We start from the raw sequence: 25501 nt of genomic DNA, 5'->3' as shown, positions 1-25501 counted from the left end.
TATTTAATGCCTTGCAAGGATTGTTTAAAATGGATAAAAATGTTTTCAAACAATATGCACTAAAAAGGTAACATTTTTATCAGCCACAGTGGTGAATGCCTTTAACCCCAGCACTCAGAAAGCAGAGGCAGGCAGATCTCTGAGTTTGAGTCTAGCCTGATCTACAAAGCAAGGGCCAAGACAACCAGAGTATTTCTACAGAGGAAAAAAAAAACACTTTTGTAAAGTAAAACTGAAATATATGGAAGAATGTGCCTCAAATGTCACCCATTTGTTTTCACGCGACCTGTAGTACTGTCACATAATAAATGAGACTGGTTGCTTTATAAAAACGTTTATTTGGCTCAAAATTTTGATGGCTAGCATGTCCAGAGAACATGATATTAGCACTCTCACATCAGGGTAGAAAAAAGAAAGCTGAGAAGCCCTGTATAGAAGAACTAAGCACAGACAGACAGACTTCATTTTAAAATGCTGTAGTCAGAACTGCTGCACAAGACCAGAGGGGATCTCTTCCAAGTCCCATACAACCAATTGCTGGTTTAATTTGCAGGAGGCCCTCCTCTTAGTACTCGGGCAAGCACCCAGCATTGACTTACTGTAGACCAACCTTCTAACATGTCAGCAGTGAGTCCCCAACAGGTTCCTGTGTCAGAAGCTTGGTCAGGACAACAAATAGGTGTTTGCTACTTCTCTCACCTGCATCCCTCCCACAATAAATATATTGAATTAATAAAAATTAAAATAAAGTGGTAGCACAGCCATGCTAAAAGAATGTTTATGTCGATTTGATTTTTCTATTTATTTGAAATATAATCATTTTTATTACATAGTTAACAAACCTCATTATAGAAAATTAGAATAAGAAAAGAAACAAAAAGAAAAGAAATCACCCCGAATTCATTACCCATTCAGATAAATGAAAGGTTTTCTGTGAAAATATGTACATTTTAATTTGTGTCCTCATGACCATTTTTTGACTGGTCCCAGGGGAGGCATCCTGGGGACAGCTTTGCTGTGACTCTCTAACCAGGCCTCCACTGAGAGCCTCATCCTGGGTCACTCTCAGGTTCACCTTCTGTCAGTCTTGAACACACATCCGAACCTTGCATTGTATATACCCTTTGAGATTCTTCTTGAATAAATTCTGGGAACAAATTCATGTTTTGCTTTTGACCTTTCTAAGACCTCTGAGTTAGATAAAAAGAAGAAAAGACATAAGGCTGGCAATTACAATTTACTAAGGAGACTACAAATGGCAGGAAAGCACAGTTATACGCCTTGGAGAAAAGTCTGTGTCTGCATGACTGAAGACCTACATTCCTGGAGAGGACTCACCGTGACCATGAACTCTCTGCCCCGTCAGTCCCCCACAACATGACCCTCACATGGAATTGTCGCCTGCTTAGCAAGTCTGAAATTTAGGGATTCTAGCTCTGACCTCACCTCGTTTCTGCTTTCTGGCTACTGTTCCCCACAGCAAAGTTCTTCAACTACATGGGCCATTTCATATTTGCCCGTCTTCCCCCATCTTTTAAATCTAGCTTGGAACGTTAGCACCCATGATCGAACTCCCTCTTCTTCTCAAGCACTTCTCCCCTGACTCAGAAACATGGGGAAACTACCCCACCATGCTCGTGAATGTCACTTTGAGAAATTTTCTTCAACCTGAGCCAGGCTTTACATGTCTCCTCAAAGTTTCTGCTCCTGTCAAAGGCATTTCAACTGTCAGTGCGCTCTCAGAAGCCTCATATACATTTCCAGCAGGCTGCCTTGCTCCAGCAAGGCATCTGTTTTCTCAGCTTATCCCACGCCTTCTGATCTCTTGTCTTTCAATACCAGAAAGTGCTACATTTCTTTTCCTACTCAAACACCTGTACCGTGGCTACATTGCCCACTGTTGCAATTCTTAGAAGTCTGTTTCTACTCACTCCAAAGATGGCCAAAACAGACCATTGTGTAAATGTACTACATTTTCTGTATCCATTCTCCCACTGAGGGCCATCTGGGTCATTTCCAGATTCTGGCTATCACAAGTAAGGCTGCTATGAACAGAGTGGAGAATATCCCCTCATGGCATGGTTGAGCATATTTTGGGTGTATGCCCAGCAGTGGTATAGCTGGGTCCTCAGGTAGAACTATTTCCAACTTTCTGAGAGGAAGGAACTGGCAGACTGATTTCCAGAGTGGTTGTACCAGCTTGCAATCCCACCGGCAATGGAGGAGTGTTCACCTTTCTCTTGTATTTATTTATCTGTAGGAGTGCGTGTATGTGTATGTCTGCACACACCATGGCATGCACACAGAAGTCAGAGAAAAACAGTGAAAGTTGGTTTATTCCATCCACTATGTGGATCTCAGAGATGGAACTGAGGTTGTCAGGCTTGGTGGCAAGCAGTTGTATCTGCACAGCCATCTTGCCAGCCTTATCTTTTAATGAATAGTCCTCCCGTGAGTACCTATGCTTGAGTTCTTTGTACATTTCAGCGACACAATCCTCCACACATTTTTAAATATTATAGCGGTGTCTGTTTGGGATTCGCCTGGAGTCAAAAGTTTGAGCCAAGGAACAAATTCATAAGTAGTTTTATTAAATACTCAAATATTCTCTCCACAGCCATGGGGGCTTGGCTCCTTCCCACTTCCTGATTTCCTTCTGCTGAATATACCATGCCCTTATTTATTTCGTCCTACCTTTCTGACCACACTTCCTCTTGCCTTTCTGCATTCCTCTTCCTCTGACCACAGCTCTACTCCCTTCCTCCTCCATTCCTCCATTCTTGCTGAAGACTATCCTTCACGCTTGATCTCAGTGAACACCAGCCCCAGTGCTACCATAACATCTCCATTCGCTTTTAAATCTAGACAGCTCCCTGGAGAATCAGATTCATACGTCGTTCTGTTTACCCAGTATTTCTATCCTTAGAGGCCATGTAGATGCTGAAGCCAGGATTAAAGCAGAGTGAATTATGTTACCCTCTGCTCCTCAAATGACACATTGGTTACCCAATGTGTTACCCAAACACTCAGTACATTTCCCAACCTTCTAGTTGCTCTTATTTCTCTCGTTCACTTTTCCACTAAACCAGTTTCACCTCCTGCACATTTCTGAAATGGGTACCTCCCAACACACACTCGCGCGCGCGCGCACACACACACACACACACACACACACACACACACACACACACACACACACCTCTAAATGTCATTCCTCCTCTCTCAGGACCTTCTTACCTCCTCAAGGATGCTGCAATGGTCTTTGAATTACTTCCATCTCAGTTCTTCTGAAATCATCTCACCACAGCTCTTTCAATGAGATGTTCATAGATGTATAAAGATGATGATACCACACTGCTTACAATCACTGCTGAATATCTAAAAACTGGTCTAGATTTCATACAGTGTCTGAAGAGTATGAAAGAAGTTTAGATAGTCATTTAACATAAAAAGTGGTATTCACTATTTCTCTCTGAAGCAAGCCTTCCCTGGAGTTGGTATTGTTACAGAGATGCCAGCCATATCTGTTTATTTGAACCAAGAACCAGCTTCAGGCTAACATGAATAGCCTTTTTAAAGCAAATATTTCCTGTCCATGAAAAAAGGAAGAGTTGGTGTAAATAGTGAGTTTAATCAAATCAAAGGAGAAAGACTTTCTAGCTGTATGAGATTGTGATTGGTAGTTCAAACAACCAAACATTATTGAACCAAATTTGGTTAAGAGAAGAAGAGGGATTAGGGCCATGAGAGAAGATGAATTGCCACCTACAGTTCTGTGTTTAAATGTAGAATTACAGATACACTAGTACTCTAGAGAATTAGTATATGTTTACCTACACCATAAAACAGGCTTATATTCTCTGTTCATGTAAGGGGGGAAAGAATAGGAGATTTTAAAATGGAAAATCATATAAATCACCTAGCAAATCATTTGTAAATTGCTGAGAACAGTTGAGGATGTAGCCTAGTTGGTATAGAACTTGCCTGGCATACATGTAGCCCTGAGTTTAATCCCAGCTATGCATAAACTGGACAAGTGGTTACACACCTGCACTCTCAGAGCTCAAGGTGGAGAAGCAGGGCCAGAAATGTAGACTTAGTCTCTGGTTTCCTGGGGACTCTGAAGAGTCTGGACTAGGCCACATGCAGAAGTGGGACTCATGGCTATACTTGCATTCCTTACTAAAAGTGGAATTCCAGATACTTCCCTCCTTTCAAGTCTGGCAAGCTCAAGTTCTGGAGTATTTGTGAACTATTTGAATTTGAGGAATTTCCCCTCACTTCACATTCAAGGTAAATACTAGCTTCATTTTTTCCATCCCCGCAGTCAATCCAGAACAGCGTACATTGATATCTTCTGGCTTATTGTCACGCTTTTTAACACACTTGAATAGCAGCCTGCGTGTTACTTCTATGCAGCCTGTTAGCCCTGGCTTGCTCAGTCTGCAGTCTGAGGACAGGGAGATGTCGGCTGACTCACAGTATACCGGGCCTGAGCTAAGCCCTCCACCTTTGTGAGCTTGCTGGCACAATGAAAACAACTGTACAGCTACATGTGCAGCCTTAGTTCAGAGAGGACGGAGCTCGGAGTGGTTGTGTCCTGCCTGGTGGCCCCCAGTTCTGGATCATTATGGAAATAATTGTTCTGCCGTCGGCTCCTCACAGAGCTAATCTTAGACCAAACTTTAATTGACATTTTTTTTTCTGAGAAAACTTGAAGAGAGGTTGTGTTGGATTTGGGCTCTTGTGGATGTCATAGGGTCTCAGGTTGTCCTGGCTGCACTCCAACTCCTCATGTAGCCAAGAACAACTTTGAGCATCTCATTATTGCAGACATGAACCTGTAGACTCAGTTTATACAGTGCTGGTGTCAGAAGCCAGGCAAGGGAGACGAACACTCTTCTAACTCAGCTGCATCCCCGGGCTGTCCGGAGCTTTAAGAAACGTGTGGCTCAGGGCTGGAGAGATGGCTCAGTGGTTAAGAGCACCCGACTGCTCTTCCAGAGGTCCTGAGTTCAATTCCCAGCAACCACATGGTGGCTCACAACCATCTGTAAAGAAATCTGATGCCCTCTTCTGGTGTATCTGAAGACAGCTACAGTGTACTTATATATAATAAATAAATAAATCTTAAAAAAAAAAAAGAAACGTGTGGCTGTAAATTTTCCACTTGATATTCTAAGAAGTCATCACAACTATTAGGAAACTGCAACTGTTCTCCAGTGTTTTGTTCACGTATCCACGTCCCTCTTTATATTTCAAATCAAGGGCCTTCCACCCCACAGCCCCTACTGTCTTTCCAAGGCATTGCCTCACAGTCTAAGCTCCGCTCTGAGCTTTGCCCCTCTCTCCTCCAATATCTTGGTATCATTTTAAATTTAGCAAATACCGGACTGTGCTCTCCACTCCTCTGGCATCCTTCTTTCAAATGTTCCCATTTTCCTGTTTCCACTTTTGCATCAAGATATCTTCTCACAAGCAACCGAGTTTCCAGTGCCTTCACTTTCTGTGTTTCCCAGTCCTCCGTCCCTCATATCAAACTGTCAAGTCAGGGAGCCTTACACTCACCCAGGCTCTCCCCACACCCACAGAATTCGTATCGCCCAGCCATGCCACGGTTGTGGCGATCTTCCCAAAATAACATTTTAATCAGTTCCTACTCAAAAGTGTTCCAGGATCCCCCTCACCAAATTCAAGGCAACAATGATCCCTTATGCAAGAATGTGTATGCACATGGGGTCATATGCTCATGACTCCAATTCAGGACCTACTTCTCGATTTGTGCTTAAATCTTCCCTACCACACAACACTCTGACCAACAAGCAGACCCTCCCTTTGAAATCCCATACTCAGTTAATGGCTTGGGGTGGGGGTGGGGCACGTTTTTTCTTTTGGTGTTTGTGTGTGTGTGTGTGTAGGTGTGTGTGTGTGCCACACATGTGGAGGCCAGAGGTTGACTTTTGTGCCATTCCTCAGTTTCTCTCCATTATATTTTGATTCAGCTAGGAGAGCTGGCCAGTGAACTTCACAGATTTCCTGCCCTCCTGTTCCCCAGCATTGGAATTGCAGATGCATTGCCTTATCCAGCTGCTTGTGTGGGTTCTGGGATCTGAATTCAGGTCTCCATGCTTGCCAGGCAGGCTCTTTCCAAACTGAGCCGTTCCCCCAGCCCCGATTTTGCGCTTGCTTTTCCTGCTGAGCTTGGCTTTTTTCTCAAAAGCTTCTGTTCAGCCCACTCCCAGTTCAGACACAGAGTCCTCCATAAAACCTCCCCCGGATTCCCTTCCTGTCATATGTTTGCCAACCTTATACAATTCTCACTGTCCTTCTTCGAATCAAAGACTTTAAGCAGTGAGGACTACACACAGTGATTAAAATAACTCGCTATGTGCAAAAACAAAGAAAGCAGCCAGGGAGGTGAGACAAGTTGCCGCATAGCACACAGACTGAAAGTGGCAGTCGGAATTGGAGGCGTCTGAAAGTGACCCATCACCAGAGCGGCAACATCAGGACTTAGGTGCATTTTGCCTCTGACTAAATAAGCAATTTACTATAAATATCTGACAGCTCTGTGATTCAGTGTTACTTGTGTGCGAGAGAGAGTTCATTGTTCTACTCTATTTCCTCATCCCCTAAGCAGCTAACATGCTAACTTGTCTAGAGTAGACGGCTTTTAAAATATTATTACAGGAGAAAATAAATGGGTTTTAATAAAGACAAAAGATCTCTATTTGGGAGAAACGTGCAAAGTGTTTGGCTTGAAAACGAAGGCAAATGAGAGTTTATCTAGACTCTTTATTGTACAAGCAATATTATTCTCCCATTAGGTTCATAAGAATTTGAAAATTAAATTGAGTGTCTCAGATAGGTTGATGGACAAGGGAACGAAAGCAGCCTTGGTGTGTGCATAGCTTTTTCATCTGCATGCTTTCCTGAGGCTTTAGACTTTTATCTCACACTGTAATTGTTTTTACTGCTATTAAGCTATCCCTCAAGCTGTCTCACAAGACTTTTGGGGGGACAGAATAAGTAATAAATAATTAACAACTTAGTTTTTCACCTTATGAATATCAGATGTACCCAGGTGCTTCTCTGCCTTTGTTTCCACAGGTATGGGCACACACACACACACACACACACACACACACAGAGAGAGAGAGAGAGAGAGAGAGAGAGAGACCTATGTACACACACACACACACACACACAGAGAGAGAGAGAGAGAGAGAGAGAGAGACCTATGTACACACACACACACACACACAGAGAGAGAGAGAGAGACCTATGTACACACACACACACACACACACACACACACACACCTCTGTACACACACACCTATGTCCACCCACAGGTCACAACCCACACATCTGACTTGCACCATGGCTTTCTTCTGAAGAGTGTATATACTGTAGGTGCAGAGGGAAGTTGGTCAGAATTACAGTTCATTGCTGTGACAATGATCATTGGTATCGCTCTCATCCTGCTATTTAAGGCTCAGATCTTGCACCTCACTTTTTCTGTGGTAGAATAAGAGATCAAGCTACTAGCTTTAAATGATACCTAAAAGTCTCTGCTTCTGGATAGTTCCCAGTGGAGGGGGTGGTGGTGGAAAACAATTGATATCTCTCTCGGGGATAAAAGCGGCAAGATAAACATGTCTGTGCTATATGTATTAGTACAAGGTCTTTTCTGCCGTTTGTCACGGAAATAGACTGACTTCAGACAAGAGTTTACATCAGATTCATTCTCTAGACAAAGAAACTGAGGCTTGACAGAGAGTGAGGTATCTGCTTGGCGAGGCAGCATCCCGATCACCCGTAATTCACTTAGCCCCTGGGCTCCTGCACCCCTCATCCGTTTTCCTCTTGGTGTTTCGGGGCACTGTTGCTTCAGTTTGCACAGACTTGGTTGGAGGTAGGCACCATAGGTTTGATTGATACAGCAATTTGCATCTCAAGGCGGCACTCGATAAATACAGTGCCATGAAAGGCTACTCTCTCACCAGCCAATCTCCCCCTCTGGGCTGACTTTAGAAGCTCATTGATGTCACTTCCTTCCTCAGTCAGCAAGTGAATTTTCTTTAATTCTCAAGACCAGCTGTCCATGCTGTCAACAGAAAGTTATTAAAATTCCTTTAAAGTGAATAAAAATAGCCTAAAAGCAAATGTACTTGGAAACAGGAAAGAATCAGTATGCAAAGTCCACAAACCTCTGAGCGAAATAACGTTGATCCAACCAGAGATTTCAAGCACTGTGTATTCAAGATGCTAGGAAAAAATAATTAAAGGATGCTAAACCACCCACTCCTTAATCTTTTATTAGTGAAGGTCTATACCAATATAATTTATCCCCTACATTCGACTTCTCTTTTTCAAATATGATTTGAATAAATTGGGAGATGACTTAGCTCCCCTTTAAGTGGGATTTCCTTCCTGCGTTACTCCATGGGTCAAAGAACATTTAAATGTCCACCAGGCTGAGAAGATCCAGAGGAGGAGAAAATATTATCACCAGCAGCCATCAGAACCACTGGAGCCACCACAAAATAATACAATTATGCTTTTAACTTAGTAGGGTTTCCACAGCTCAGGGAGAGCGATCATTCATTTCGTGTACAACGAGTCATAACAATTGTCCTGGAGAGGAAGTTCAGTTGGAAAATGTTTGCTACAGGAGCATGAACACCTGAGTTCAATCCCCGGAACCCATGTGAACAATCACAGCATGGTGGCTTACACTTACAATCCCAGTGCTGGGAGGAGGAGACCAACAAATCCTGGCTCATTGATAACCAACTCATCTAAATTAGAGTGGTCCAGGTAAAGAGGGAGCGAGCTTGTTTCAAACAAACAAGGTAGAGAGTATCTGAAGTACACACCCAATGCAGAACATTGGTCTCTTCATGAACACACACACACACACACACACACACACACACACACACACACACGGTAAAAATTAATTTGCTTTAATAGCTATAACTCTCAGGGATGAGCTACCTGGCTGCTGAGTACCCCTCAGCTTTGATGGTCACTGCATGCCTGTCCTGTTATTTCCCCTTCCCAATTGGTCTTAGCCTTAGTCTCTTAGTGAGTGGACTCCAACCTCGCTGCCTGAATGGTGCATTACCAAACGGCCAAGAACATCCCAAGCCTGGGTATGGTCCAAGCCACGCACATGTCCACTGTCACCCGCCCGTTCCTTGTTTGATCAGATTCCCTCACTCAGATCTTTTGTCTCGGAAACTTACCTGTGTCTCACTGCGGCAGCCCAGACTTGTTTTAGGTTCCTGCCGTCATGTGTCTTACAGGTTTCACCCGACACCCACCAAGGCTTTCTACCTGTGTATACCACATACACTGCATGTATACAGTGCATCTGCGTCTCCACACTATGAAATCTTAATAAACCGCAACATAGTCCAGGAAAATGATAAGAATGTGGCTAAACTCAAAGACTAAAATATATATTAGATAATCATACATTAGATAATCTTCATGGAAAGTAAAGAACATATCCCAATCCATCTAGAATCAGCTCTTTATCTTTGGCTTCAGTTGCCAGGACTTGGAATGTGTAATGTGGAACTGTCATGTGAGAGGAGGTAGATAAAATAGGGCTGTTAAAAGGAACGTCTGCTTTGGATTGGTTTTCTAAGGCAGTTTCCAGTATATATGTACCCCAGGTTGACTTGCTTTCCAACCTCCGAAGTTCCAGGATCAAAGCTTGTGTCATTGTGTCCAGCTTACAAAATAATGATGGTGGTGGTGGTGGTAGTGGTGGTGGTGGTGGTGGTGGTGATGATGATGATGATGATCCTTATCAACTGAATGTTTAAATGCTCATAACATTTGTGACAAACTGCCTGACAGAGGCAACTCAATAAAGGAATGGCTAATATGACTCAAGATTTGAGGGGACACTGTCTATCGTGGTATGAAAGACACAGCAAGAAGACAGAGAGGCAGCTGGTCACGTGGAGCTAACAGTCAGGCAACACACATAAATGCCATATTCAATATCTGTGTCTCTCTCCCTCTCTGACCTATCTCTCTCTGTCTCTCTGCTTGTCTCCTCCTCCTCCTCCTCCTCCTCCTCCTCCTCCTCCTCCTCTTCCTTCTTCTTCTTCTTCTTCTTCTTCTTCTTCTTCTTCTTCTTCTTCTTCTTCTTCTCTTCTTCCTCCTCCTCCTCCTCCTCTTCCTTCTTCTTCTTCTTCTTCTTCTTCTCTTCTTCCTCCTCCTCCTCCTCCTCTTCCTTCTTCTTCTTCTTCTTCTTCTTCTTCTTCTTCTCTTCTTCCTCCTCCTCCTCCTCCTCCTCCTCCTCCTGCTTCTTCTTCTTCTCTCTCTCTCTCTCTCTCTCTCTCTCTCTCTCTCTCTCTCATTTTATCTGAGATACTAGCCCGTCACTTATTACCATCCACCTCATTTAAATTTTTCTGGAAAAATTCTTACAGACATATCCAGAGTTATGAATCCTAGGTGACTCTAAATCAAGTTAACCATGAAGTTTAGACATCACAACATCCCTGTGGTCACCCTGACGCTCAAAGAAATTAAAATCCTTCTGCTGCCTTAATAATAAGCCATTCAATCTACCTTCATAAGTCCCCATATTAATAGTTTCAATAAAGTCCAAAGTCTTTTTTTTTCTGAAGCTTAAACTGATCTATTAGTTGTAAGACTCTTTTAAGATCAAAAAACATGTTACAAAGTTTCAACATTCAGTGCCCATAGTAAACATTCTTATTCCAAAAGGGAAGAAGGCGGAGACGTGACAAGTATGGGACAGGCTAAAACAAGAGGAAAGCACGCAGACACCGAATCCCGCAACCCCTTGTCGGGCATCTGAGGCTTCCGTTAGTAGTGTCATTTGTGCACTGGTCAGTGTTTCTCAGCATGGCATTTTCTGTTTGTGTTGTCAAGTACTCAGAACACTCCTGATTAGAGAGTTTTTCAGATCAGAGAACTTTAACCTGTATCTGCAATCTGTCCTATTCTGTCACAGCCATGACCTTACTGGGCACATCTGTGTCTCTCCTAGGACAGGAGGTTGGGCCTTTAGTCTTTCAGCCTCCATTCTGATTCACTGAACTTCTGAGGCTATCTCAGGCTCCTCAGTGCCCCCTGAGGCTATCTCAGGCTCCTCACACCACATGCCCCCTTAGGCTATCTCAGGCTCCTCACACCACATGCCCCCTGAGGCTATCTCAGGCTCCTCACACCAATGACCCCTGAGGCTATCTCAGGCTCCTCACACCACATGCCCCCTTAGGCTATCTCAGGCTCCTCACACCACATGCCCCCTGAGGCTATCTCAGGCTCCTCACACCACATGCCCCCTGAGGCTATCTCAGGCTCCTCACACCACATGCCCCCTGAGGCTATCTCAGGCTCCTCACACCATGTGCCCCCTGAGGCTATCTCAGGCTCCTCAGTGCCCCCTGCCCACTTCACCACTCCTCGCCTACTGCTCCTTTCTACCTGCTCATTAACTTCAGCAACCTGGATCTCATGTCCATAACCTGCCCTTTCTGGCCCGTGATTCTTTTGCATGCCGTTTGCCTCTGACTTCCGTATTTCTTGGTTCCCCTTTGCTTGTACCATCTCTTCTTATGATACTGTAATCCCAGTCTATTGTTTTTAGTTACACTACCACAATTTGCAATTTTACTGGTGTTTTTTTTTTCCTTGCTTACCCCCTATCCTATAATATAAATTATTTAAGGCCGAGAAATATAGCAATATTGCTTGTTTTTGGGGCCCCCAAACTCAGCCCACTGCTGACACTTTTTATATATTTGACAAATTTTTGAATGGTAGTCCATGTTTTTTAATGACTGGAGAGGCCTTACTAAACCTCCAACATGCTAAATGTAAGTTGTTTCTGATTCTTGCTCTAATGAAGTGAAGAGACGGGTTTATGGGTCAAAATATTAATAGATGGCCCACATTACATCCTACAATTCACTTTTGATAAATGCTGGACCATGCCGAATGCTTTGCTGATAGCAGTCCCTTTAATATTAGTTGCCGGGGTGAGGCTAACCATGCTTATTGGACCTCAATTCAAAGATCTTTTATTATACCTATAAATTTATTCCATAATCCAAAATAAAACAAAAGTGCAAAGCACCTACATTCCCAAGTATTTCAGCAAAGAAACAGACTTTACTGTCCAGAACTTCTGTACCTCCCTCTGCCCCAACCTATCACTGGCTCACTTTTGCTGTTTCCCTGTCTACCCTGAAAGGTAGCGCCAAGCTGCTTCTGTTGAAAAGACACAGAAGTGAGGGAAACAGCACCACCATATCGGTCCGGTTTCTCAGATTCTAGAATCATTTGTAACATATTATCAGGGGGTTGGTCTTGTAATACCTAATACTTATCAGCTACATGTCACCAAATTTCTCTGTATCTGTAGGTTAAAATTGCACACTTGTACACCAGGAAAGAAGAACTGCCATTTCTCACCCCATACCCCACACACCTCAAGAAAGTGTTTATGTGGAACACTGTCAAAGCAATTCATTTCTCCAGAAAGGGTCATGTTAAATGTAGATTACAATATACACGTAGACGTACGCACGGATGAGGAGGGATGAAGCCAAGGTCTTTGAAGCAGGAAGCAAGATGTTTGGCAGCTACTCTCTTGTTCACACTTGACCCCTCATACCCCAGTCCTCATGTATGACTTGAGGAAGCTGATCCAATGGTATCCATTGAATAAGTTAATAAGTAACACCAGATAGAATTCTTTCTGGCCTTGATTTCCTGTAGCCATGTGTTACCAATTAGCCTCAACTTCTTCCACATGCTTTGATTGATTTCCCTCTTTATCTTCTTCCCTAGTCCAAGCCCCAAAAGCTATCTCCTAGTGTTTGCACCCTTACAAAAGCCCCAACTATGCTCCAGCTCTCCATACTCTGTCCAATTTATTTACCATTCCACTCTTCTTTCTTATACCCTCCCTTCTGAAGAGCCCATATCAGCTTCCAAGTTGTCAGATACCTCAAACATGAGGCAAATGACTGGGGTTCAGGGCACCCTATCCTCCATGGGTAAGGATTCTTCCATCACAACTCTTTTGTCTACTTACTTTCTCTCCCATTCTGCCTTCTCATGATTATGGCTCCTGTAGGTCAAAGGCAGGTCCTATCTCTGAACTCGGACTTATTTTGTATTTACAGTATTACCAATCATTTGCTCAACTGTACGTATTGCATTAGTTAGTTTCATGTTGCTATAATAAAGGATCATAACCAACACAATTTAAAGAAGAAAGACTTTATTTGGGCTTATGATTTCGGAGTGTGAGTCCATAATGGCAATGTGGCATGTGAGCAGGTGACTAGAACAGGAAACTAAGACACCACATTCTCAACCATAAGCATAAGCAGAGAAAGTGGCCTAAAAGTGGAGTGAGTCTATGAAGCCTTCCTCTCAAAGCTCATATGCATGGGTTCCCTTCCTCAAGTAAAGCTAAGGCACCCCATAACTCCACAACAGTGTTACCAACTGGGGACCATGTGTTCAAATACATAAGCCTACAGCAGACATTCTTTTTCAAAATAACACACCCATCCAAAAGTTAAGGCTACAAAAAGTATTATAACCATGTTCATCGAAAGGTTAATCTATAGTGTCCTGAACTGTTCATGATATGTTTCTGAATATGTTGTAAGAGAATATAGTGTTTAGTGGCAAAATAGCCATGGGAAACCTAGATGTTCTTCGACACTAGTAATATTTCTTGGCCTTTCTCTGTGTTTACTGATCATGTCAGTCATAATTCAATTGATTAAAAACATCTCTCAATGGTTCATCTCTATCATCTCAGCACCAGGATAGCCAAGGCAGAACTATAATTTTCACATTAGCATGAGCTAAACAATAAATTCTATGCCATCCTGAGCTACATTCTGTCACCACCACCACCATCATCGTTATCATCCTCATCATCGTTGTCATCAATTACGGCCTTTTTACATTTTACAGTTTGCCTCACTTTCTCTTCCTCTCTTCTAGACCATGACCCTGTTGATTCTCTGCTGCATTTATCTTTGAATAACCAGCATTTCGAAGGTGTCTGGCATAGTTAAGTTACAATAATTTTAAAACTAACATACTGTACTCTACAACCTGGGACAAAGGCTTTTGGTTTATTAAATTACAGGAAACAGTTGACAAGTGATGAATCTGAAGTTTTGAGGGAATTGAAGTCATTAAAAGAGCTAGAATCTGAGAAGCTATTTCATATGTTGTGACCTACCATCCAAAATAAATTTAAAAACTGCAAATTCTTGAAGATCTGTGCCTGCTCGCTCAAGGTCCAGAAGCCTTTTGCCATTGCTTTCTGTCAGCACTTTTCAGAGGATAGATTCGTAGTTCCTCTTAGATCCTCAAAGGGGCCTGTTATCTTAAACAGGTTGTAAATCACTGGTCTAAATTGTTTAGGCAGCAAAAGAAAATTCCTTGAAGTTTTTTTGTCAGTTTGAAGTAATTAATCAACTAATGTACAGTAGGAGGGATGAGCGGGTATCCGTGAACTTGTAAGAATAGGATGTAGTTATTCAAGAATACTAAATTATAGAAAAGTCAGTCCCCTGAAACATTGCTGGCAATGGGCTGGAAATGTCACTCCGACTTCTATTCCTGAAGTCCATCAATGGACCATGGATCCCAACATGTTCAACTTCATGGACCATGGATCTCAACATGTTCAACTTCGGATGAGCGAGTGTGTCCACCGCCTCCTATGGTAGCTCATTCTGCTCCATTCATTAGAGACACTGGGCAATCAAACATAAATAGCCAAGGCAGACATTCCTGCATCTTATCAGGCTTCTAGTCCATAAACCTTTTGAAATGTTCTTATTCCTCCTGCCTTGTAGTGCATTTGAACAAAACCACATGAAACAAGGACCAAGCCTGAAGCAAACAAGCCATTCCATCCAACCCATGCTGCTGGGCGTCCCATAAAAATTATGCAACCAAACAATGGTTTTCAACAATAAACAATGTCAATTTGGACAAGATGAATAAACCATTCTATCCCTGGTCTTCTATTCAAAACAAACAAACTAACTAACTAAAATGATTTCTACTTCTTGTTGTTCCCAGGAGAAATGTATGAGGAGGAGAATCCATCATCCAGGAATAGCCACAGAGCTGTGTGTAATAGCTACCGACTTCTCTCCATGGCCCTAAATGCCTGTCAGATTAGAATAAGAGGATTTCTCAGAGCTTATTTCCTATTCTGCTATATCAAATCACAGTGATTGCTCTATCATCATTAATACTAATAGGAGATGGAGAGACACCTCAGTGGGAATGAGTACTTGTTGCTCTTCCAAAGGACCTAAGTTCTGTTCCCAGCATTCACACAAGCAGTCACCTATAACTCCAGCTCCTGAGGAGCCAAACTCCTCCTCTGGCCTCTGCAGACTCATACATGCACACATGTCACACACACACACACACACACACACACACACACACACACACACAGACAACATGAACATGAACACATACCTTTAATCACAATAATAAAACACTTTCAGGGTCCATTGGGATCTCTCTCTCTCTCTCTCTCTCTCTCTCTCTCTCTCTCACACACACACACACACACACACACACACACGCACTCATTTTCACACTTGACTTTGGAGAACTGTTCTCAGAACATTCAAAGTCTAAAGATGCTTACATTCCCCGCATAAAATGCGGTATTTGTACAAGGCAGCGTACTTCTTCCCGCACACTTCAATCATGTCTGTTTACATACTGTGCCTATTACTGCAAATGGTCCCTGTGTGCATCATCTCAGGACCAGTAATAAAAACAATCTGTGCGTTAGAAATCCAGATACAGATGCTGACCATACTATAATGTTAGTGGCTTAGAAAGCAACAACACAAATGTGTCAGCCCCGTGGCTCTAGAGGTCAGAAGTTCAGGGACAACTAACAGCAAAGTATTGACCGGCTGCACTTGTGGGAGGCCCTAAGGAAGGAGCCATTTCTTTCTATCCTCCGGGTCCTAAAAGCCAATGCAGAGGCTTTCCCTCAAAGCATGTTGTCTCTCTTTTTTAAAGCTATCTGCATATAACCTGTTAAATCTCAACACTAAAACATATCATGACTGTCCAGTGGAGATTTCAAAAACAAGGAAAATCTTTCTTTATTATCCGGCACCACCAAGCTTGGCCTCCAGCATTTCTTGGCAACAGCTTAATCAAATAGCCTGTCAGTATTCCAATCTATTTTCTCTGCTCCTTATATCTCTGCTGTGCCCTGAATGACGCCTTGCCTAATACTCAATTATCATACAAGTTCAATGTATACTTATAATTGGATGATAAAATGACTAGAGCGTTTTGCTCTTGTGTTATGTCTTTTAAAGAAACAGACTGCCAGATTCTTTTTATTACAACAACAATAACAATAATGTACCACTGATGGGAATCATTTCTCTCCTTCTAGCATGTAAGAATAGGGACTCAATTCAGGGCACCAGGCTTGGTGACAACACCTTCATCCAGTAAACTTATCAGGATAGATGGCCCACAGGTCAGCAGCTTCCTAAAAGATTGAACATGTGACTCACACGCAAATCCTTGGGTATATGTTGCAGAAAAATGAACATTTGTGTCCCGTCCAAACCCTATATATTATCTTTACAGGAGCTTTACTCTGTGTAGCCAAGCCCAGAAACCACACAATTAATTGGGTACATCCATACTGTGGAATATTACCCAGAAAGCAAAAGGAAACAGCGACTAACACACACAGCCCTGAAGATTCAGAGTTACACTTGTTGAAAAGACATCAATCTCCCCGGGTCATATAGCATATATGATTCGAATTCTATACCAGTCTTAATTTTAAGATGTTCTCACTAGGGCAATCTGGATAAAGGTCACATGGAATTTCTCTACATTATTTTTTGTTTGGGTTGAGTTGGTTTTGGTTTGGTTTGGGTTTTGAGACAGACTCTCACTCTGTAGTCCAATCTGACCTCATGCTGGTAATTCTCCTAACTCATCCTCCCAAATGCTGGAATTGCAATCATGTCACATACAATATTGCTTTACCTCTGCATTACCTGGCTCTGTGATTACCTCTGCATTACCTGGCTCTGTGATTACTTCCGTTGAGGTTTATTTTTTAAAGATATGCTTATAAAGTATTCAGCATAAAGCAATTTGCAAACAATAAATTAGGTACTATCAATTTTTTTATTTTTATTTTTTATTTCATTTTATTTTATATTTATTTATTTATTTATCGCTTTTCCTTCCTGGAAATTTGATTGTTGATTCCTTGTTGCTGAAGCTTTTACCTACTGTGTTTGACTCACGTGACACTGGCCATTCTGGGGTCTTTTTACACCTTTGCAGCTTTTTCTTGGATTCTTACTTTTCATGCTGGTCGGCTGCCTTCTGTCCATTTCTCTGAACTGGTCCCATCCTGACCAAGATATAGCCTGAGACACTGGTTTGGATTTCAGTCTCCAGCAGCACTGTAACAATGAAGAAGGTCATCATTTCCCGGACAATGCTGTTTTGGAAATAGCGATTCACAGCTCGTGCCTGTAACCTCCACAGTGGGGAGGCTAAAGTAGGAGGATCCTGAGTTTTAGATTGGCTGGAGCCTCCTGAGGTCAGAGGTTGGGGTTGTCTTGGTCTGGGTCCATGGACAGGCTCTGGTCTTTCACCTCTTCTTTGCTGCTCCGGCACAGTTGAGTAGAACCTGCTAGTCATCGTCCTTAGCAAGTGTCTACTGCACTTCAGTTCTCCTTGCCTAGCACATTCTTTTCAGGTCTGACATCATGCTCTCCCTCTTGCCACACTGTACATGTTTCTGTGGTGATTCGGACCCTTGTCCACAGAGCCCATGGCAGCGTGGGGTGATTTGACTGAGGACCAAGCAGGATCCCAAATCCTACACTATGTCTTGATGGGTGTGACTTTATATAAAATTTCTTTCTGCTTTCTTTTTCAGTGACTACAGGAAAAATCCAGAAACAGAGCGCCAATCAGGTATTTCCTCGCCTCCTCCTAAACTATAACTCAGAGTCATTTTTTTTAAAGATTTATTCATTTATTATATATAAGTACACTGTAGCTGTCTTCAGATACACCAGAAGAGGGCATCAGATCCCATTACAGATGGTTGTGAGCCACCATGTGGTTGCTGGGAATTGAACTCAGGACCTCTGGAAGAGCAGTCGGGTGCTCTTAACCTCTGAGCCATCTCTCCAGCCCAACTCAGAGTCATTTTAAACGCAGATACTTAAGCATTAGTAAATGTTTCAATCAGGCTATGCTCATCACTAACTATGAGCAGTAGATACAGTCTTGGTTCTGACAACCAAGATGTCACTCATCTGTGAATGACTTTCTCATCTGTCTCAACCCCATTCTTTCCCTCTACCTCATCCCACCAAAAATGAAGGATACACTCTGTCACTCCAAACACACAAGTGTTCCCATGACCATGTTGTGATCTCTGGAACAAATACCTCCCAACTCAGGTGACTGTCCTCTCTTCTCCCAAGTGTTGATTCAACAGGCTAAACTGAATAGCCACCCGGGCCCACTAGAGCAGAAAGGCACCTCAGGGTGATCTCTCTTCTCAGCATTTCCATGTGCTCAACTTGGCTTGTGCCTTCCTATCTGCTGCACACTCTCCATGCCCAGTCTCTGTGACTTGCCAGGTATACGTACTCTTTAAGAGATTTGTGACATGTTACTGCCCATGGGATAAAGCAGGGGAAGCCATCACCAAGAGCTATCATGCCCGGCCCCCTGACCCCTGGAGAGGCCAGTTGAGCTGCAGGGACTCCACATGCTACTTGCTCAAGAGACTCAGAAAAGTTTGACATTGGCCTGTGGCAAAACACTGCTCAAATTTCACTCACAGATACAAATCTCCATGGCTTTTTCCTTTCTTTTTCTCTGGTATAAATTATAACTCACGGTTGCCAAGGAGAAAGGTGGTTAATTCTGCATTTATACTGGGCAAGGCACATTTTTCTTTCTCTCTTGTTCTGCTTTTCATTGTTAATGTTTCTTTTTATTGTCTTTTTAGTTAGCATGCAAATGATGGGTTTCAGGAGACTTTGGCTGTGGCTCTGTTGTAGAGTGCTTGTCAAAGAGCATGAAGCCCTGCATTGTCTCTCCAACAGCACATAAATGGGATGTGGTAGGGTGTGCCTGTGAGGCTCTAAGAGACTGAGGCTTGGGGACGACACTCTAAGTTCAAGCTGGCCTTGGGTATTGATGGGGTTGGAAACCAATCAGGGACACATGGGGTCACTGTAGCCTCTTCACGCATGTGTATTGTTCTTTTTGTTTACCCCTCCCATCATATTGCTTCTCTCCCATCCTTCTCCTGTGGTCTCCCAAATAGTTGCCTCTCTGCTTTCATACAGCATCTAAATGTGGCTGCAACATTCCCAGATAAATACTCCATCAAAGTCACATACCACAGAAGTGCCTGCATGTCTGTATTTCTGTGGCAACACTCTCCTTTATCTAAGTCACTAACAACTTCAAAACTAAGCTCCAACTGTAGTTCCTGTTGGCAATTCACTCAAATATAAAGACACAGCTTTTGTCTAGTCAGTGCCAGATACCGCTTAATTCCTTAAACCTCCAACACTGAGAACTCAATTGGCATAATATACCCTACAACCAAATCAATAGGCAGAAATAAGCATCTATCGCCCCTCCCCTTTTTGCTTTTCTTTACATGGTAGCTGATCCACTCCATGAGACTGGATGCTTCCTGAGTTCCAGTCTGGTGCTAACAGCCTGGAGCATTCCTGGGAAGCCACATCTCTTCAGCCCACATTGGCAAACCAAAGAAACTGAGTCCCTGTGTCAGAAACATGGCAACAGAGGCAACCATGGGCTACATGAACTCACCAGAAAGGCCCTTATATCTGGGCTGCTGCAGCAGGAAAGTGCCACCAGACCTCAGAGTTGGTCTTCCTACCTCAGTTAGTATAACTGAACATCCCCCAAATGTGACCAGAGGTACCTCTAATCTAGATGACCCCTCACTAGTATGAGCAGAAAGTTTGCCTGGTGAGTGGTTCTAGATTTTCTTTTCCCAGTTGACCATCAATGTCAACCATCAGAAACATCCACTATTATAGCTATGAATCTTACAATGCCATTCTTTGTGTGCACAAAAATGTGTAGAAGCTTTAGTGACAATGAGAGGAAATGTGTGTACATGAAAAGAGAGAGGGAGGAAGGGGAAGAGAGAGGAGAGAGAGAGAGAGAGAGAGAGAGAGAGAGAGAGAGAGGCCAGGGGGCAGGGATCTCAGAGGACCAAAAGCATGAATGTAATTTCCCTTTGTGTAGCCAAAAGGTTTCCCATTTCCTTCCCTCACTTGCTTTCGAATATACTTGTAAAGGTTGTGTTACTGGAGAAGAGCAGTGTGCTCAGTGTTTGAGACTATAATTGTTGTGTAACAATGGAGTCAGCTGGCCTCTGGCATGGTTCATTTACCTTCTTAGCTCTGCCTCTTTACATTCTTTTGGCATACCCCAGTGGTTTTATAACTAGCCATAGTTAAGACCTGCAAAGTTTATTGTTGTTATATTTCTGCATTTAACACAGATAGAATGTTTTTCTCATCAAGAGGTCTGCTTTCCCCATTGATAAAATGGATAAAAATAGTCAAAAAAATCTTTTAAGAAGTCTAGTGAATCAGGTTCTTTTCATTGTGAAGTCTCTGCCATGCGCATGTATTTTGCCTTTCAAAACTATTCCTTTCTCTCCCTCCTTCTCCCTTCCATCTGTCCCTTTGTCTTCCTAGGGTACATCTACTTTCATTTCATATATATGTGAAAATCTCATATATATAAATATATATACATATATACATGCATATATATATACATATATATATATACATATATATATATATATAAAATTTTATGTCTCTACGTAAAATCTCGGAACCACAAGTAAAAAGAAAGCATGGTGTTGCCTTTCCATGATGGGCTTAATTCATTTAATGTGCTTATCTCCAGCTGCATTGAGACATGTCCTTACAGGAGAATTTTCCTTTCCTCTGTGTTACTCTTTTGTTCATTTGACTAAGCTAATAGAATGTGCGGACACCAAAACTGAACGCCAAATATTTACTCATGATCTTAAACATGGATCTGATGCCAGTCTCAATAAGCAACTGAACGTCTTTGAACTTTAACGCAAGAGAGTAATGCTTTAATGTGTTTCTTACACGGTCCTTCTCAGAATAGAGAATCACGTTGTGCAATCTTTGTCCAACAGCTTAAATTTCTAATACCCCAGTGGAGTTTCTATTCATCGTTCTTCCAATAAGGGACATGCTTCCCGTCCTCAGAAACACAATTCAAAGAGTCGTCTGACAACTTTAACCAGTTTCTGAAAGAACAGCTAAGCCACCCCCCTTTGGTTTTTGTTTTATGGTTTTTTTTCCTCTTTTCCCCTGCTTTGTTTCATTTTTCTGAAATAAAATCTTATTGTACAACCCAAACTGGCCTGGTACTCACTAACGTGGCCCAGGGTGCCTTCAAACTCCTGATAATCCTTCTGTCTCCCTCTTTGTGAAATCACTATGCTAACAAAGGAATTTGGCACTTGAGAAGCATCTGTTTTCATTGGTTGGGAGGGATGTCCCTCGCTGTGCTCTCAAGAGCCTTGTGAGAGGCAGGTCTCTCCTACAGTGTACATTCCAGGGATCCAACGGAGGTGGCAAGCACCATCCCACAAGCCCCAGGAGAACCAGTTTTGAAAACTCACTTTGGATAGTCAAAACAGAATTTCTTATCAGACTACAATGCAAAATGGAAAACTCTTTTGAGTATTAGTTTTGCCCTAAATCCTTCCTGCTGGACACTATAAGTTGCATAATTAAAGTGAAATTGAAAATCGAGCCTGTCCTCTCGTCCTTTCTTGTCCCTACAGTGTGTAGACAGAGCTATGGACCAACCTGAGAAGTCAAGGCTGGAGTGGAAGCCGTGCTCAGGACCCCCTGGCCAGTATCTAGTGTGTGTTTTTAGCCTCCAGCTCCTTTAGCGCACCTGAGTTCTGAGGACAAACAATCTTTGAGTCCTCTGGAGGGAACCCTGAATTCTTTCCCATGTTGCTCACTGGGGAAATCAGACTGCTTTTGAAAAGTAACTCGTTAATGCGGCTTGTTTATGGGAAAGAACAAAGGCGAACAGCAAAGGCCTTGGCAGCTCCTGTCCCAAATGTCATGAATGCATGACCCATTTTTCAGCTCTGTCTTTGGCAACTCACTGCGGCAGTAATCTCCTATCTGGAAACCGTTACTCGTTGAGACGAAGCTTCCTATGGGTGTGCTGAGTAATTTTCAGGGTAGATTAAAGCAAATACCTTAAAATACTTCCAAAAATATTTTCAAAACCAAATAATTGTCATCATGAAGAGAGAAGGAAAATAGAACCTGAGAGCCTTTTCCTTTTGATGCTAGAAACAGCCTTGTTTTAGAGTCAACAATTGCAACCTCAGGTAAATGAACCCCGGCTGTTTATGTTCTTTATAATGCAAGTCATCAAAGTCCTTAGTACAGTGGGACCTCAGGGCTTTGCGGGGAGGTGGCCAGGAAGGGGACTACATGTGGGGATCCATGCTTTATGAAGAGGTATTTCTGTTGTGGAAAACAACCCTAGTTCAGGAGCTAGCATCAAGACAGGCTTGCCTTCACTGATTGCCCAAGTCAGTGAGGCCAAGTCCACAAGTGTATACCCAGGCTCTTCGTGAGTCTTCTAGCGTTGCCATAACAGATTAGTGCAAATGAGGGCTTCAAAACAAGACAAATGTATAGTCTTCTAGGTCTGGACACTATACGTTCAAAACCAGTCCAAAACCAAGTGTCATCGAGGGTATCTTTCTTGTAAAACCCATAAGCAGGATTCTTGGGCAACCTTGGGCAATCCCTGGCTCATTGCAACATCACTTCAATTCTTGCCTGATTTTCTCCTCCTATGACTCTACCTCCATCATCTTGTAAGGATGCCAGCTGTACTGGCTTTAACTGGCATCAATGAACTCATCTTGATTATATTTATAAATATCTTGTATCTAAGAAGGATCACATTGACAGGGACTAGACACTGGGATTTCAGTGTATCTGTCCAGAAGATACAAGTCAACCCATAGAAGGCTGAAAATATTGGTTCTCAGCCTACTTTCCCCCACCCCCACTACTGCTGTTGGGAGTGATTGTTGACTCTGCTTATGTATTCAATTCATCCTGGATATTAACAGAGATCTAAAAACCACACGACTATCAACCTCTGGACCAGTGATTCCAGTGTTGAATACAGATTAGAGGACTAACTCACGGCAGCCAAGGGCTTCACTAAGCCCCACCATGTGTTTGACTCTAAACATCACAAGTCAGAAGTGTGCTCTCTCACTCCTTTGAACAAGAAAAGCCACACGTGTCTAGATCACGTATACACTCTCTTCTTCTACTGTCTCCTCCTCCTCTCTTCCTCCACTTCCTCCTTCACCTCGTCTTCCTCATCTTCTTCCATGGTACCTTCCTTCCTCATGTCTACTTCAAACTTTGATAACTCTGGGGAGACTGTGGCAGGAGGGTCACCATTACTCCAAGGGTGACCTGGGCTACATAGTGGGACCTTGTCTCAATTCCACCAAATAAAACAAGTTTGACAACCACCAAGAACAGCCAGTGTATGAGCAAAACATAGATACTAAACTGAGCCTCTAGTCAGCTGAGGATGGGCCAGGCGAGAGAACACAACCTGTGCCTCAGAGAAACAGAGAAAGCAGAATGCTTTAGCTTTTCCATACCTGCTCCATGTCCCCCAAATAGGAGGACATAGAGGCACATTGAACCCCCCAGGTGTTCCCCTAATGAGTAGGGTAAGCTGGTGAATACCATTTGGAGTGGTACTTAGAACCTTCTGGAGATATGGAGTCAGGAAAGCTGTGAGGGAGACGCAACCTTCCAGGTACCCTGAAGACACATTTCCCATCCTTGTCAGAGACATTTCCCATCCTTGTCTGGGGCAGGCACAGCAACCAATCTAGGCCTCTTCAGCCTACAGTCAGCTTCCACTCTGTCTTTACCCCAAATGTCTATGTCACCATGTAGACTTCCAGGGGACAGTCTGCAAGGTTAGAGGAGCCCTTAGTCTCCCAGTTCTGGATTGGATCTTGTAAGAATTTAGACAAACAATGTGTATAACTCATTCATACCCTTGCTCTAGATATGACAGAGGTTAGAAGAACTCTATCAAGACCACTGCAAGCAGTTTGTGTGATTTTCTACAAAGTAAGGACTGAAAAAAAACTGTTCTCTCTCTAGTCTACAAGATAAGGTCCTAACTTTGAGTATAAACTCCAAACCCAAATTCTCTTGTTCTCCTTTTGAAAAGATACTCCCACCCACCCCCAGAAGAATTTCCTATTCTACTTCTTTACGTACTCTACTTAGTGACAATACCGTAACCCTCATCTCTGTGTGTATATGACTGAACTGACTTTAACTCAAATAATTTCTTTCTTTCTGCAATCCCATTTGTCAGCTCCCTTGTTGTAGCCCTTTCCACTCTTGATCCTTTAGAAAGGATAGATCCCAGTATGATTTTTGTGATCGAATAGAATTGCTCCAAAGGGAAGAACTCAGGCCTAGATCATTTATGTCCATTCTCAGACCTTGCACATCTTAACGACCAAGCCAGTTGCTAATAGAAATTCTCCCACTGACTGAACTGTAATCTCAGTAGCCACAGTTGCTGCTAAATTTGCAGTCTCCTCCCTGCACTAGGCTAAGCTCACACCTAGGTGTCACTGGTTCTGTGAGGCAGAAACCAGGTGTTGTCCTGAACCCTTCCCAGGTGAGAAATCAAACCAGAAAACAGGTCAACACTGCACATGCTCTCTCAAATAATGACCTCACAGGTACAGGTGGAAACCCAGGGCTAGGAGCACCCATGACTTTATTTCTCTTCTACATCTGTATTCTATGTACCCTACTTGCTTGGGTTAAAAGTTACTTGGTTTCTTGCCTTAACCTGAACATGTCAGTGTTGTTTACTCCTGCCTTTTCATGGGAGCATGAACTTTAGAGCTTGCAAGTTTAAAGTAGGTTCACTAACTTACAACATTCTTACAGAAATGACCATGTACTTAAACGGCTTATTTTGACTTAAAAATATTTTCTTTGTCCTAATGGAACTGGCAGGGAGGTCATCTTAAGCTCTTTCAAGATTACATTCCTGATTCAAGTTGCATTTTTTAAAGCTGTCCAATTTGTGAGTCTTCTTTTCTTACTTTTTTTCTTTCTTTCTGTCTTTTTTTTTAACAAATCTTTGAAAAAATCCAAGACTGAATTGGATCAAAAGATGGTGGCACGTGATGTGGTTACAAAGAGGGATTTAGAAATGACAGTCTTTATTAAAGGTCAGCTAAGATACAGAGCTAGCACATGCTTAAGTATAAA

At 42.7% G+C, this 25501-nt stretch overlaps 1 protein-coding gene across 2 annotated transcripts in view; it reads left to right on the top strand.

Annotated features, from left to right (window-relative positions):
- The window catches only part of Chst9 (carbohydrate sulfotransferase 9), a 283410-nt gene that overhangs the window by 233234 nt on the left and 24675 nt on the right, over positions 1-25501 (top strand). For both annotated transcript variants that reach the window (XM_087592584.1, NM_001170470.1), the window contains 1 exon segment: positions 18004-18041. In XM_087592584.1, the coding sequence (XP_087448710.1) occupies positions 18004-18041 (38 nt within the window).

This window comes from Rattus norvegicus, chromosome 18 (assembly GCF_021556685.1).
Source record: "Rattus norvegicus strain SHRSP/BbbUtx chromosome 18, alternate assembly SHRSP_T2T, whole genome shotgun sequence".
NCBI classification, from domain to species: domain Eukaryota; kingdom Metazoa; phylum Chordata; class Mammalia; order Rodentia; family Muridae; genus Rattus; species Rattus norvegicus.
Note: the sequence above shows the minus strand (reverse complement) of the source record. Positions and strands in the feature narration are given on the sequence as shown.